The sequence below is a fragment of the Crotalus tigris genome, unplaced genomic scaffold (genome assembly GCF_016545835.1).
Source record: "Crotalus tigris isolate CLP2741 ecotype Arizona unplaced genomic scaffold, ASM1654583v1 scf7180000024437.13266115, whole genome shotgun sequence".
Classification (NCBI taxonomy): Eukaryota; Metazoa; Chordata; class Lepidosauria; order Squamata; family Viperidae; genus Crotalus; species Crotalus tigris.
This window is the reverse complement of record NW_024100606.1, coordinates 6,549,981-6,562,120: the sequence shown is the minus strand read 5'-3', so window position 1 is coordinate 6,562,120 and position 12,140 is coordinate 6,549,981. Positions and strand designations below refer to the sequence as shown.

At 37.7% G+C, this 12,140-nt stretch overlaps 1 protein-coding gene across 2 annotated transcripts in view; it reads right to left on the bottom strand.

Annotated features, from left to right (window-relative positions):
• Positions 1–4,025: 4,025 nt before the first annotated feature.
• IMMT (inner membrane mitochondrial protein) overlaps positions 4,026–12,140 on the bottom strand; it is a 43,870-nt gene continuing 35,755 nt past the window's right edge. For both annotated transcript variants that reach the window (XM_039331304.1, XM_039331305.1), the window contains 3 exons: positions 10,507–10,638; positions 8,224–8,353; positions 4,026–5,474 (listed from right to left, as the gene is read on the bottom strand). In XM_039331304.1, the coding sequence (XP_039187238.1) occupies positions 4,867–5,474; positions 8,224–8,353; positions 10,507–10,638 (870 nt within the window). In that variant the 3' untranslated portion in view covers positions 4,026–4,866. The remainder of the gene's footprint in view (positions 5,475–8,223; positions 8,354–10,506; positions 10,639–12,140) is intronic.

The following is a 12,140-nucleotide window of genomic DNA, read 5'->3' as shown; positions in this document are numbered from 1 at the left end:
TGCATGTAATAGCTGAGCAGCTGGCTCAGAGATTGCTTAACAGCTTTTCTATCACTCCAACGTCCTCTATTCCCTCTGTTGTCGTAGATTTGCAAGGTAACCTGGTTGGTCTATAAACTGAGGTTATAATGGTCACCTCTAGAACTATCTGACTAAGTGTTTTCTTTGTGGATATTCTTTCCTCTCTCGTTTATAGAGAGAGAGGGGCCTATTTTAGTTTCCATTTCTGCATTAGCTATCCCATGTCTATCATTATGTGTCCTCCTGGGTCCTTCTGCAATATTTGTTTAACTGCTGATAAACTTTGCAAAAGACTCTTTCAAGCAGTCAACTTTATTTGTGACAATTGATAAAAGTTCGTAGATTGAATTTACAGTTTGAGCTGTGAGCAAACATTGTTTGGAAAGGAAATCTTTTTCTGCTGCTTCAGTGGCTTGAAAGAACTCTGTGCTACCGAGTGAACATGCTGTCTCTTTCTCCTTTTCCCCATTCTTGATAATCCTGGCTTGTAGAGTTGTTAAAATATAGGTAAAACAATGGAAGCCTTTCCAGTATATATCCTTTATAAAAAGTCTTTGGCTATTATAAAAAGTCAAACAAGGGTTAAAACATTTAAAAATAGGTTAAAATGGGTTAAAAGTAGGTTAAAATGCAGGGTTAAAAGGGGTTAAAAAGTTAAAATAAAAATAGAAAATAAAAGAAACTGTCCAATTAATATTGTTCCTTTACAAATGCTCCCTTGGGTTTTGGATAGAACAAAAGCAGTGTTAGCTCCTGATTTCTGTAGAACAAGAAGTTCCTTTTGGAATGAAAATATGACTAATACGGAGAATTATGAAAATCTTCATCATGATAGTCTTTTTTTGAAAGAGGGAAAAAATGCCTTTTTCCTGGCCATCTCCCAAGAAGGGAGATGGGTTAAAATCATCAAAACCTAATCAGATCCCATAGTGGTAAGTTGTGTACTATAAAGGAACACTTCACAGAAGTTGTGGGATTCCCAACCATTTGTCTGGAATATTGAAAAGAGTAAAACCTTACCTGTTAAGAATATTTGGTTATAGGTCCAATCATAGCCTCTTTCAAGACCAAACTAGGAAAATATTTGTGCCACAGGACCAAAAAAAAAAAAAATTTTTTTAAGAAAACTCAGTGCTGTTATACCAACAATATAAGAGCAATATGACTGATAAACATACTTTGTGGATCCACAGAAAGATGAAAAAATAATGGCATTCTAACCAATGTCACATAATTGCAAGACAGTCAGGTATTGTTGTAATTATGCAGTCCTTGGTTCTTTTTGAGCTTGGATGTTTGCCACTGTTTTACTGCACAGCTAGGTAACATCATCAATGTGAGTGGGACACTACTTATTGGGTGCCTATCTTTTGTTGGGAGTACAGAAGAAAACATCATCTCGGTACCCATTTCTTTGACTTACATGCCTAACTGTTCATAGTCTCTTGATTTTTTTTTTTAAATATTTTGAGTGGCCTCTGAGAGGGCTGGACTGGATCTCTCTCATTTGATATCTAACTTGTTTTTGTAGCTATGGAATCAGTATTGGTGATAAATGGGGTGAAAATTAATGAAAATATAACAGTGATGAGTGTGCCATCTTTAGTTTCAAGAAGCCAGTATTCTGTTTTTTGGTGGTTCATTTGCTCTAAGCTACCCTATCTTTTAAGTTCATTTCCTGCTCCCCAAAACTAGCATCTTTAGGGAAGGTGAGAGCCACCAGGGTAGTAAGGAGGTGTTAATGCGACACCTATTAATGCTCATGTTGCTGCATATTGGACTAAATGAAGCTTAATAATTAGAAAGCAGTATTGCAGGTTAACTCTGGTGGTGCAATGGCTAGAATGCAGTATTGCAGGCTAACTCTGCCCACAGCCTGAAGTTTGATCCTGACAAGACTCAGTGTTGCCTTAGCCGTCCATCCTTCTGAGATTGGTAAAATGAAAACCCGGAATGTTGACATACAGCTCAGAGATTGCTGTAAAAAGCACTATGGGGTGATATATAAGTCTAAGTGCTATTGCTGTTATCAATCTTAGTTAAACCAATCAGTGCTGCCAATGTTTTGTCCCAGTGTATAAATGTAGAGCAGGCTGGATAGAGACTAACAGATTCAGGCTCAATTTTACCAAGACCAAGTTGTGGGTATTTTGGTTACCCAGTCTTAGATAATTTCTATAATCAGTCATAGAAGGACCATTTCCTATTCAGGACAAGTGTACAGATGGAATTTCCTTGACTAACAGCTGCTGATTGAAGAGCATGTACCAACTATAGCTTAGAAGGTCTTAGCAGAGGTTCTTCTGTACCAGTTACATCAGTTCCTGGACTAGGAGGCCCTCTAGTTACTTATATGCTGGTCACCTAATGTAAGGATTTATAATGGGCTGTGAGAATAATCCTAGAAGACAGGAGGAAGAGCCACATCATAGGCAATGGTCTGAATCCAAATGAGGAATGGGGTTGAAGGAAGCAGAAGGGATCCTCCCTAGTTAAATAAAGGCAGGAGAGCAGAGAAATGCTTTTAGATTGGGAAGATTCTGTTATTGTTGTAATAAAAATATTGATACTCATGGCTTTTATTCCTGGACTACTTGGAAGGGCTGACATGATTATTGTGATGTGCTCTGCAGGGGCTGCCCTTGAACCACTTGGAAACTTGTCTATGGAGATTTTCAATCATCCAGGTCATAATTGTATCAAAAGTGCTTTTTTTCTCCACCCATCCTATCAGAACCTATCCTTTCATTCCTTTGGCACCCAGTCTCAATTGTCAATAACTATCCTTCCATCCCTCATGCTATCAGAATTGATGAAGCTTCTTGGATGAGAAGTGAAATATTTTCTTCTTCCTCAAGGAAAAAAATAGTCAAATTGTCTTTTGAAGAAAAAAGCACCTTTGAGACATTTAGAAGCTTCATTTAGTCCAGTATCCAGCAACATGAGCATTAATAGGTGTACCATAGCATGCCACATTAACACTCTGCTTCATGAGTTGCACTAGTTGCTATTTAGTTTCTGGGTGTAATGGAAGGTGCTGTTTACAACATATAAATCCTTTCCTGACATAGGCATGACTCTTTGAGGGATCATTTATTTTCAGTAACTTTCCCGTCCAGTTAGAGTCACTCCATATCCCATTGGTCAAACATTAACATGATGAAACCCAGAAAGGAGGACATGTCTGCCAGTCCACTTTCCCTCTGGAATATTTCTCCAGACACATGGCTTAGTTTACTTTCATTTAAAAATGTTTTTAAAATGACTCTTCTTCCAAGCCTTGGTTAGGGTGGTGAGCATGTCCTAAAATGTTTTTTCAATAGTTTTTGTGTTTTCTGCTTTATAATTTTGCATTGTTTTTTTTTTATCATAAGCCATCCAGATTCATCATGTAGTCAAGTGGCATTATAAATCTTGTGCAACTAGACAGTATTGGCTATTTTAAGATTTATAAATTGTTTTTTTGTGCCTTTGAATGAATCTTGACTTTCAGTGACTGCTTGGACGAATCTCTCATTTTTTCAAAGTGGTTTGGTCATTGCCTCCTTTCTAAGGCCAGGAGAGTGTGACTTGCCCAAGGTCACCCAACTGGCTTTGTGCCTAAGGCAGCATTAGAACTCAAGTCTCCCAGTTTCTATCCTATGCCTTAATCATTAGTTAAGTCAAGAGAAATGTTGGTTGATGATTTTGAGAAGGATTGGGTGATGCTATATTAATGTAGATTGTTAGTTTGAGGAGAATTACTCTTGAAGTATTCCAGAGCAAGTCCAAAGATTGCCAGAGGTGCTGATTAAAGTATGGGTGAATACTGCAAAACAGAAGCAGGAATTTTCCTGCCCTTTGCAAATATTTCAGAAACTAAAGATAGAAGGAAGAGAAGAGGTCTGGCAGTGTAGAGTAGAAATCAGACAAATTTGCACAGCTCTTTTTCTTACTATCAGATACTGGAAGCCAAACCACACATGTAAATAGAGCAAAATTTCTTCAGAGCCAACAGAGTCTCATAGATGTGACCTCAATTTATTTCAAGACTATGTAGTCTAACTTACAGAGTTGACCCAGCTAATGACAGCATTTGCTCTCAATAGAGTGATATTATTTTTTTTTCAACATAGGAATAAATGGAAAAACTTTCTAATCAATTTTGAACACAAATACTGGAGAGAAAAAATAGTGGTGTTGCCTTGCTTGCTACGGAAATAGCTCTCAGGGCTTGTCATGCAGAATTTTCTTGGGACAAATTATTTTTGGATCAAAGTTTTCATAAAGAAAAATTTGTGAAATATACCATTGCTAAAAGCACACACACTATATGAAAATCAAAAATCTATCAATACTAAATATGAAATATTTATATTTTCACTTTGGAAACAGATAAAGGGAAACAAGACAGTTTCCACATAATTCTATCCATTTTTCATCTGCTTCTGACAAAATCTGATTGTGTTTTTTTTAAATCTACTTTATCCAAGCAGCAGTGAAAAATAAATCTTTTAAATATCATTTATTTAATTGAGCCAAATGGCAAATCAGTAAGAGGTTATAAACATTATTTGGTGGATTCACAAGCTCAATCAGTAATACCTGGAAATTGTGTTATGTAGATTAAAACAAAAACAAAAACACATTCCAGACATGATAAATGCTGAAGGAAAAAATACAAATGCAACAGGTGCTAAGATTTAGAAGAGTACTAGAAGATGGAACTTTTTTCCCAATGACACTGAGTTTCTTGTATGATTTGGAACCAACTCAGGTCTCCTACCAATTCTCAGTACTGTTGCAAATCTTGTATATTGGTTGACTAATGTTAAAGATATAGGAGTCCTGCATAGCTGGCTTATATTAGTCCACCTGAGTTGTTCCCAAGCCCACAGCACTAGCATAGGTAGTCAGGATATCCACCACTTGTTTTGTCTCCAGGGTCATCCGAGCTTCATTCAGCCAGTCCTGTGCCACCCTTCTGGGTTCTCCTTTCAGCTGATTGACAAATTTAGCTGCCAATTCTAAATCTCCATGTTCAATGCAGTAGGATGCATAAGAGAGCAACTTAAATGTGTCCAGGTCTTCGGGGCCAAGCTCAGTTGGTGGCTTCAACTGCTGAGGATAAAACAAGAGAAGGGACTGCAGATAAGACAGAAAATACTGATACAAGCTGTTTCTTGTTTCATCTATCAATGCCACTCTTTTAGCCAGCTTCTGGACTGTATGAAAGCGTGCCCTTAGTGCCTCTTCCGTATATATCCCACGATTGAGTGATTCTTGAGGAAGGGTAGCTGTTAAGGCCTGGGTGAATGCATCATCAGGACAACTGAGTTGGATGGACTGTACTGCATCCTCCAAAGGTTCTGTGGGACTTTCCCCAGCAGCAGTTTCCATGCTTTGCTTTAAAGCTTCAACTGAAAGCCACAACTGATGGGCTTTCCTGGCTTCTTCTGCAGCAACCACATGGCCTGTAATATAAAATCCCACACATTTAATGGAAGGAAAATAAACTCTAGAATGCATAAAACATTTTCATTTATACTTTGAACACCTTCTAAATCAGTAGATATACCCGAATTTATAACACATGTACCCCATCAGCTCATAGCATCTTACAGTGAAGCTAAACCACTGACATGAAGAATGACAGAAATAATTTATTTTCTTTCACTATTCTAAAATGAAGAGATTTTGAGAGGCCAGGCTACCTGAAAATTGCCTAGCAACTGAGCTGTTGTTGCTCTGCCCCTTTAAGACCCCTCCCTAGCTAGCCCAACTGTCCAGCAAACAGCAACTATAAAAGCTGAGCAGGAAAGCAGGTGGTGGCACTGGTGGGTATTGGGATTTGAGAAAGGAGCTGGTTTCTGTTACTTGATGGAAATGGAGCCACTAGAAGCAGTCTAAGGCTAAGAGACAGAAAAACTGTTCTTCAGCAGTTGCCTCACCAATTTGTAGTAGTTACTACTAGAAGTAGAAGTAGACCTGGGGGTGTAAGAAGCAACTGTATTACTTATGTCCTTGTGTGTGGGTTGCCTAAACGCCAAGGGGATTTGTGTTGGCCTTCTGGTGTTCTGGCAAATATATGACTTTAGATGTAGATAAAAGAACTGGTGACAGTGTAGTGCTTTTTTTGTAATAAGCTACTGTAAAAATGTATTTGAATTATTTGATTTACCCGGCTGTGTTAAAAGACAAAAATACTGACAAATACAGAAGGGGTTTTATAATCCACTCAAGCTCAGTACTGCCAATAGATATTTAAATTGCTTTCTTCAGCATTACCTGGAAAGAATAAGAACTGAAACTAAGGTAATTTGCATATTCAATGTGCTCATGCTATTCCATTGCATTATTTGTTCAATTTATAGTTTGTATAAGTGGAGCCAAACAAGGCATATGGTGTAGACTACAATATTTCCCACTCTCAGGTAAATCTACTAATGGTCAAACAGCAGCTACCTCTTTCATTTTTCCTTTTAAAAAATGGTGTATATCTAGTACAAATATACTACCACTTTTGTAGAATTCTTTTGTATTTCATGGGTGAAATAAACTATGTAAAATTACTACTAAAATAAGACTAAAATAATAAAAGCACAATGGACACAAAGGAAGTTTTACAACAATTGAAGAGCCAATGGAAGTTATACACCCTTGCTTAATATGTTATGCAAATATAATCAACTGTAACTTACTGCAAAAAAAAAAAAATCAAAAGCCACATTTTAGAAAGTGAACAAATCCAGTTGAAATACTTGCTGCTTTTCTATTGCTATATGGCTCTTCCATTAAAATAGCTTAAAAAGTATTAGATCACACTGTGAACAAATTGTTTTTCATTCCAATTTTGCAACTAAATTTAAAATAGAATAGAGCTGGTAGGGACCTTGGAGGTCTTCTAGTCCAGCCACCTGCTCAAGCAGAAGAACCTATATCGTCTCAGACAGGTGAATGTCTAGTCTCTTCTTAAAAATCCCCAGTGACGGAGCGCCCACGATTTCTGGGGATAAGTTGTTCCACTGGTTGATTGTCCTCACTGTCAGGAAGTTTCTCCTTAATTCCAGGTTGCTTCTCTCTTTGATCAGTTTCCAACCATTGTTTCTCGTCCTTCTATCTGGTGCTTTAGTGAATAACATGACCCCCCCCCACCCGCCTTCTTTGTGGCAGTCCCTCAGATACTGGAACACTGCTATTATGTCTCCACTAACTTTAAAAATGCTTTTTAAAGTTAAAATAAATTTAAAGTTTTCAATTTTTAAAGTAAAAATAAAAATTCAGGTACTTGACAATTGGCATGAATTTACCGTAAATACCGGCGTATAAGGCGACTTCCGTGAGCGCTGAAATCGGCGCCAAAGATGGGGGTCGTCTTATACGCCGAGTCGTCTTATACGCCAGAAATACTGGTAGTTTCCGGCGTATAAGACGACGTTCTAGGAATGCGGCCTGGCTATAAAGACGGGGGTCGTCTTATACGCCGGGTCGCCTTGTACGCCGGCATTTACGGTATTTGTTTCATTTTTATTTATATTGTGTTCACTTTTATACACAATTAAGGTGGCTAACATAACTAATACTTCTTCCTCCTATTTTCCCCACAGCAGCCCTATGAAGGGAATTGGGCTGAGAGAGAATGACTAATAGATCATCTAACTGGCTTTCATGGCTAAAGCAGGACTAGAACTTCCTCGTGTCCTGCTTTATAACCAGATGCCTTACCATTAGATGAGGTGTCAAACAACATCTGGCCTGATAGTAACAAGTATGTTGGTGAGAGTGTCCTGCAGTCATGTGATTGCCATTTATGACTTTCAGCCAACTTCTGACAAGCAAAGTGAAGAGGGGAAGCTGTATTTTCTTAACTGTGATTCACTTAATGACAATGCAAAAGGAAAATAAGGTGTGACTCACTTAATGACCACCTTGCTCAGCAACAGAAATGACCAGATTGTAAATCACAGATTACCTGATTTAGCATACAATTTAATTCTTCCACAGAGTTGAAAGTTTCCCATTAGAAATGAAAGAGCAATCCAGCAATCCAGCCTGTTTATAAATACTAGGTTATTTTACCTATTCTAATTCATGATAAACTTTCTGGTGCAGAACTAGATTGTTAAAATGGAATTACCATCTGCAAAACAAGCAGATAAATAAACCACCCAGATTTTACTAAAAATAAAACATCCCTGTTACAACTTTACATACTGCACTCACTTTCAACTGCCTGTTCGATTCCCCTCAGCCTGGCATAGGCTGTATTGATATCCAGAGTGAAGTTATCAATCTGTTCCTGATGAAGATGTTTATGTTGAAGTTCTTGTTCAGTGAGTTTTTCAGATAAATTCTGAAAGAAAAAAACTTGGTGAAAAAGTGTTCACATTATGAGGGGCAAGGTTGGTGCTGTCTGAGCTTGGTTATCTTCTTGTAGACATTTCTTTACCCAAACTAGGTATCAGCATCAATTCTAATAAGGAGTAGTTTTTGCTCTCATTTATATTCTAGTGGCTTGCCCTGTCAAGGACTCCTAATTTCAATCCTGAGCTACAAATATTTGCTTTACTGGTGTTTTCATTATATTATATCCATGTTTGCAAAGCATTCTTGTATCCTTAATCTTCATGCAGAGTAGACAATCTTAAGGAAGAATCTTCTGACATTCAGCAGAATACATTTTCTATTCTCCATATATTCAAGAGCACTAAAAAGTTTAATGGCATGGAGATTCAACTTCAATTTTTATAAATACCAGCCAGTAGGGACTTTGTCATTTGGAGCAGAAGAGCAGATTAAAATGATAACAGACTGAAAATTTAATTTGAAAGTTGCCCATCTAGACCAATGCTCAAAGTTTCCTAATTGTAACTAATATTTTATAGAAATATTCATCTCAAATAACTATTTCCCAAAGAAAAAAATGTTAAATTTATTAAATATTTCTGGGAATGTTTAAAAACAATTATGAAAGATCCTATCCTATTAAAAGATAAAACGTTTATTCCAAAGATTATCTGCTACTTTACATTTTTTCCCCATTTACCAGATCTACCATCCAGGAATATGCCTGTACTCTGGATGTTTAGAATTTCATCATGGATTTGATAAAGGAAATTCCAAGAAATCCACAGATGAATATATATCTGAGTAGAAGCATACATGAATTAGCAAATGCATTTTGTCTCAAACTCCGAACAAGCCTGAGACAAAATACATTTGCTGATTCAGAGCTCAGAAATTGAACTGAAGTACTCTAATGAGGACAGAGTCCAGACAAACCAAAATCTGGAACATCTTGATTGGTCTGGATTTCACCCAAGACAAAATTTGGAAAGATAATGAATAGAGTGAAGTATGTCTCTCCATTGAAGATGCAGAGCTCATCAGCTGGAAATCTGACAGCTCGGGTTCAAGACCCCAGCGCACTGTGTGATGGAGTGAATACATTAATTTGCTTTAGCTCCTGCCCACCTAGCAGTTTGCAAATAGGAATAGATTAATAGGTACCACATATAGCCATGCTTGCCACATGACCACAGAAATATCTTTGAACAATGCTGGCTCCCTTGACTAAGAAACGGAGATGAGCACTGTCCCCTAGAGTTGGACACGACTTGCAGGGGAAACCTTTATCTTATCTTTTATGTCTGTCTCCACATTCTCTGCATGGCTGTAGGCCATACGACCCACTGATTTTCCCAATGCTTTCCTTTCCTTATAGTGTCCTCTTAGCTGCTATGCTTGAATTCAAGCCTAGCTTCTCTTTCTCCCTTCTTCCCAGCAGCTTGTTTTTCTTATCTCCCTTTAGACATTGCCAGTGTAGTATTCAAATCCAGCGGAACCAAGTTTTCTTATAATCTTCCTAGCATCCTCTTTTCTCTTGTGCCCATTTTTCCTCTGCTGATGGTGTCTTTCCCCATCCCTCAGAACAGCTCTACCCAGATTTAGATACTTAAGTTCCATGCCCAGACCAAGCATGCTTCATGTCCGTGACAAGACAAAGCAGGTTTCTTTCATTATGGATGTGCACCACTCAAAACTTGTTGTTTCACACATAGGATGAACAGTGCACAGAACATTTTGTAATTCCTCAATTCTAAGAGTAGTTGAACACAAGTGAATTCAAAGGAGATTGCTGATGTTTACTTGGATTATGCAAAGTATTAAAAAGTGTTGCTTTACAATGGATCAGAAAGTCTGGAAAAGTAATTTTACTTTTTTTTCTGTAAAAAATTTGGAGAAAACAGGTAGCCGTATCTTTCAAGAACTCAGCACAGTTACTTCAGGAGTTTTCAAGATGTTCTTACAAATTAGTGTTTCAGGATCTCTCCCTGAACTGCTACTAAACCAAAACAGAGAAAGACATAAAGAAGCCATCCATTCTTGCAAAGTACTCCTTTCAATGTTTTCTGCGGCCCTAGAGTTTTCTTATTGCATAATAAGGACAATTTCTGAGAATGAGAGACTAGAAGCATCTTTCACTATAATAAAGCAAACTCCCACCTGGTCATATTGTTGATTCAGTTCTTGTTCTTGAATTCTGAGAACATCTCTTAGATGATCAGCATGTGCAGCAGCTTGTCGGCGCAACTGAGTTCGCATTTCACTTTCCATAACAGCTTGAGCTTCTTCAACCTGTTAGAAAACTCACTAGTACTTCCATTTTTAAATATTACCTGTGAATCTGTAAGCTCTATTTGTAGTTTAATAATATTTTTGTTAGGTAAACCAAAAGAGCACAAAACAATTCTATTTTCCAGAATTCATCAAGTTAAATTTGCCAAAAAAAAAAAAAAACCCGGAATGGGAAGATGCAAAACCGCTTTTAAAACTAGATATGGTATTTCAGCCAAGAGGTCTGAAATCATAATGTAAAACTTAATCTCAGTGTTTAGACTGGAATACATAGTTCAAAGATACATATTTTTCACTGAGACAAATACCACAATAGCCATGGAACAACAGACTGGTGTGCACTACAAATGGGCATTGTTAAACCTATCATTAAGAGATAAATCTACTTCCATTCACAACTTTGAAAACACATTAGTCTTCTATCTGGATGAAGCACAAAGTATAAGAATATTTTTTTTCTTACATTTGGTGTTTGGAAGTACCGTAATTTCCGGTGTATAAGACGACTCGGCGTATAAGACCCCCGACTTTGGAGCCGATTTGCATGCCCAGAAAGTCGTCTTATACACCGGAAACTACCGTAATTTCCGGTGTATAAGACGACTCGGTGTATAAGACGACCCCCAACTTTGGAGCCGATTTGCATGCTTTAGAAAGTCGTCTTATACGCCGGAACATACGGTACTTTTCAGGATACATGTTTAACTCTGGATACATGTTAAATTCTTTAAACAGACTAGAACATAGAACATCAGTGTTGGAAGGAGCCTTGGAGGTCTTCTAGTCCAACTGACTGCTCAAGCAGGAAACCCAATACCATTTCAGACAAATGGCTGTCCAGTTTCTTCTTAAAAGCCTCAAGTGATGGAGCACTCATAACTTTTGATGGCAAGCTGTTCCACTGGTTGATTGCTTTCAGTCAGGAAATTTCCCCTTAGTTCCAGGTTGCTTCTCTCCTTGCTTCTTGTTTTGCCTTCTGGTACTTTGGAAAGTAAGTTGACCCCCTCTTTGTGCATGAAATATTGGAAAAGTGCTATCATACGCAATTCCTGCAACCATGTTTTAGCCTCCAGCCCCCTAATCATCTTTGTTGCTGTTCTCTGCACTCTTTCCAGAATCTCAACATTTTTTTTTATATTGTGGTGACCAAAATTGAATGCAGTATTTCAAGACCTTATAAAGTAGTACTAACACGTAATATTGTTTCTATCCTTCTGTTAATGCAGCCTAGGATTGCATTGGCTTTTTGGGGGGCTGCAGCACACTGCTGGCTCATATTTAAGGATTCCACCAGGAATCCAAGATTTCTCTTGCAGTTATTGTTATTAAGCCAAGTTTCACCTAATCTGTACCTGTACATTTGGTTTTTCTTACTTAAGTGTAAAATCTTGTTTTCTCTACATTTAATTTCATTTTGTTAGATAGGGACTGGTGTTCACATGTGTCAAGATCTATCTGGATCTTGAATATATCTTCTGGGGTGTTGGCTATTCCTGCCAGCT